Source organism: Pagrus major, chromosome 1 (genome assembly GCF_040436345.1).
Source record: "Pagrus major chromosome 1, Pma_NU_1.0".
NCBI lineage: Eukaryota > Metazoa > Chordata > Actinopteri > Spariformes > Sparidae > Pagrus > Pagrus major.
This window is the reverse complement of record NC_133215.1, coordinates 39,182,411-39,185,634: the sequence shown is the minus strand read 5'-3', so window position 1 is coordinate 39,185,634 and position 3,224 is coordinate 39,182,411. Positions and strand designations below refer to the sequence as shown.

At 44.2% G+C, this 3,224-nt stretch overlaps 1 protein-coding gene across 1 annotated transcript; it reads left to right on the top strand.

The window, feature by feature from the left end:
• The first annotated feature begins 669 nt into the window (after window positions 1–669).
• On the top strand, window positions 670–2,241 carry LOC141004733 (general transcription factor II-I repeat domain-containing protein 2-like). The gene has a single exon (XM_073476428.1). The coding sequence runs from the start codon at window positions 670–672 to the stop codon at window positions 2,239–2,241; it is 1,572 nt and encodes a 523-aa protein (XP_073332529.1).
• The last annotated feature ends 983 nt before the right edge of the window (window positions 2,242–3,224 follow it).

The following is a 3,224-nucleotide window of genomic DNA, read 5'->3' as shown; positions in this document are numbered from 1 at the left end:
CGGCACTTGAAGGCAAAGACTTTAGACTAACTTGTGACTTGCAAAACAATGACTTGGTCCCACCTCTGCTCGCTGGTGTGTACCGATCCAGTTAAGAAGCTACAGCTAGTTTATGGCAAGCTGAGTCTGGCATGGAAATTTTCCGTGCTACCATGACACTCAAGATCAGGGGTCCCCAAACTACGGCCCGCGGGCCGACTACGGCCCCCCACCCCCCCTGACCGGCCCCCCCACCATTTGAACCGGCCCTATGAGGCAATCCCCAAAAGTGGTTATGGCATACTTTTTAAAATTGCTTTTTGGCAAATGATAATATGTCTGCACCTTGTATTGTGTTGAATTTATTAATTAAAATTGATACTTAGTTATAAAAATGAACTATTCATACTTCCGAATTTTCGCGAGATCAAGCAGCGCATGCGCAGAGAACTGTCAGTGTTCAGCAAAATGGCTAGCGGTAAACGAAAAGTAGACAGAGAGTGCAGAGTTTTTAAAGAACAGTGGACCAGCAATTACTTTTTCATTCAGTGTAAGGACCGTGCAGTTTGTCTTGTATGCAAAGAAAGTGTGTCGGTATTCAAAGAATACAATCTGCGTCGTCACTATGAAAGCCGACATAAAGAGTATGCTAGTTTGCAAGGGCAGCCAAGAGAAGACCGGATTCGGAGGATGAAAGGCGGACTGGCTGCACAACAGAACGTATTCCTTCGCCAAACCCAGATCAACCAGGCTGCTGTCCGAGCTAGTTATAAGGTAGCTCACCTACTAGCTACCCACGGAAAGCCATTTACTGATGGGGACTTTGTTAAAGAATGCATGCTTGCTGTGGCCGAAGAGGTGTGTCCCGACAATAAGGATGCGCTCAACGCGGTGAGTCTTTCCGCAAATACTATGACCAGGCGAACAGAAGATTTGGGGGACAACGTATATGACCAGCTGCATGAGAAAGCGTCAGAATTTGATTTTTTTGCTTTGGCCATCGACGAGAGTAATGACGTGCAGGACACAGCACAACTTCTAATTTTTATTCGAGGCGTTAGCGCGAGCTTCGAAGTGTCTGAGGAGCTGGCATCACTAAAAAGTCTCAAAGGAACAACGACAGGAGAGGATATTTATGTCCAAGTGAGCAGAACGATGGATGACCTCAATCTACACTGGTCTAAATTGGCCAGCATCACCACTGATGGCGCACCTAGCATGGTTGGTACAACGAGGGGGCTAGTAGGGCGCTTGAACAGCGTATTCAAGGAACGAGGTCTCACCCCCCCACTACAAGTCCACTGTCTAATTCACCAGCAAGCACTATGCTGCAAAGTTCTGAGGTGGGCGTCTGTCATGAAAGTGGTTGTGCACTGTGTCAACTACATCCGGAAAAATGCGCTGAAACACAGACAGTTCCAGGCCTTTCTCTCCGAACTTGAGTCTGCTTACGGAGATGTTCTGTACTACACAGAAATCCGATGGTTAAGTCGAGGCAGAGTGTTGCGCCGTTTCTACGACCTGCTACCTGAAATCAACACCTTCCTCCAGTCTAAAGGTGAAATGGTACAAGAGCTGACCGATCAGGAATGGAAATGGCATCTTGCATTTTTAACTGATGTGACCGAGATGCTGAACCACCTTAACGTGCAGCTCCAAGGCAAAGGGAAGCTAATTAGTGACATGTATTCCCCCATCAAAGCATTCGAGGTCAAACTAGTGCTGCTTGTGCAACAGGTCCAAAAGTTGGACTTCACGCATCTCCCTGCCACCCAAAGCTTCTGCGCTGAGAAACCAGCTTTCCCGTTCCCAGTCGAAAAGTGCAAGGATGCGCTGGAAATGCTGCTCAGAGCGCGGTTCTGCGAGCTTCATGTCAACGGTAAAGGAATACGCTTGTTCCAGAACCCTTTTACTGCCGACATAAATGATGTCCTTCCCTCTCTTCAGTTTGAACTAGCCGAGTTGCAGAATTGTGATATCCTTAAAGACGCGTTCAAGCCTGACCGTCTTATTGAGTTCTATGGAGCGCTCCCTGAGGAAAACTACCCAAACATCACACAACATGCAATGAAGATGTCCACGGTTTTTGGCAGCACCTACATCTGTGAGCAAACCTTTTCCCGTATGAAGCAAACAAAGAATCCAACAAGGAGCAGACTCACAGATGAACACTTGCATCAGACCTTGAGACTGGCTACCACTAGACTGCAACCAGACATTGAACTTCTCACCAGTCAGAAGCAAGCACACAGCTCACACTGATAAGGTAAGCACACTGATTTTGATAATTACTGATTTTAATTTGAATAAATAATACATATGAAATATGAATGCTACATATTTTGTAAAATTCTGTCAGAGAAAAACTGATAGCAGTATGTCTTGTCTTTTACTGAATATGGTGCTTCTTGTGCTCATGCCAGGGCTCCAGAAGGCAGAAGGAGTGAGGAGAGGAGACTGCTGTTGCTGACTCCTTTCCAAAGACAGCACAATTCATTAAGTACAAATCCAGCTCACCTATAGGCTACTACTGATTTTGATTCCCATTATTATGTATTATTGTTGTGCTTTAGTTTTGACTTGTGAATGGCCTACTGCTCATTTAATTTTCACCTTGACTTAAAAAAATGTTTACAGAACATATTCACCTGGATAGGCATAAGAGCTGGCTATCTATCATTCATATTATGATTTCACTGTTTTGTACATTCATTTTATAGGCCTCTTTATTTGACCTAGTGCTGCACAGTTATTATTGTTAATATTAATAATATCAATAGGCCTACCTACAAAATATAATTTTTTCACTCACCTTTGCCAGTGTCAATCACCTCAACTAGGCAGCTGTTTCTTACCTTTGATGTTATTTTTATCTAAAAATAAAATAAATGGAATATCTGTGGTATTTCAAATTAAAACAATGTGTGAAGACTTGATTACTTGTGGGTTGCAAAAGTAGTAAAGATATGTGCCAGGAATCAAGTGTTGATATAGTAGTGTGCATGGCTGTGCCAGGCTAGTAATCTGTACTAGGCTACACAATGAGGCCTGCTGATGATGATTTTTGTCTGGGTCATACAATTCTATGTAAGCCGACCCGATCCCGGCCCCCCATCACAGTCAGGAACGACAATGTGGCCCCCAGAGAAAAAAGTTTGGGGACCCCTGCTCAAGATGTTTCATAAAATCTCAAGAGTGATTCGATTTGATGATAAAGACACAAGAGAAGATCGCCGTGCACGAGA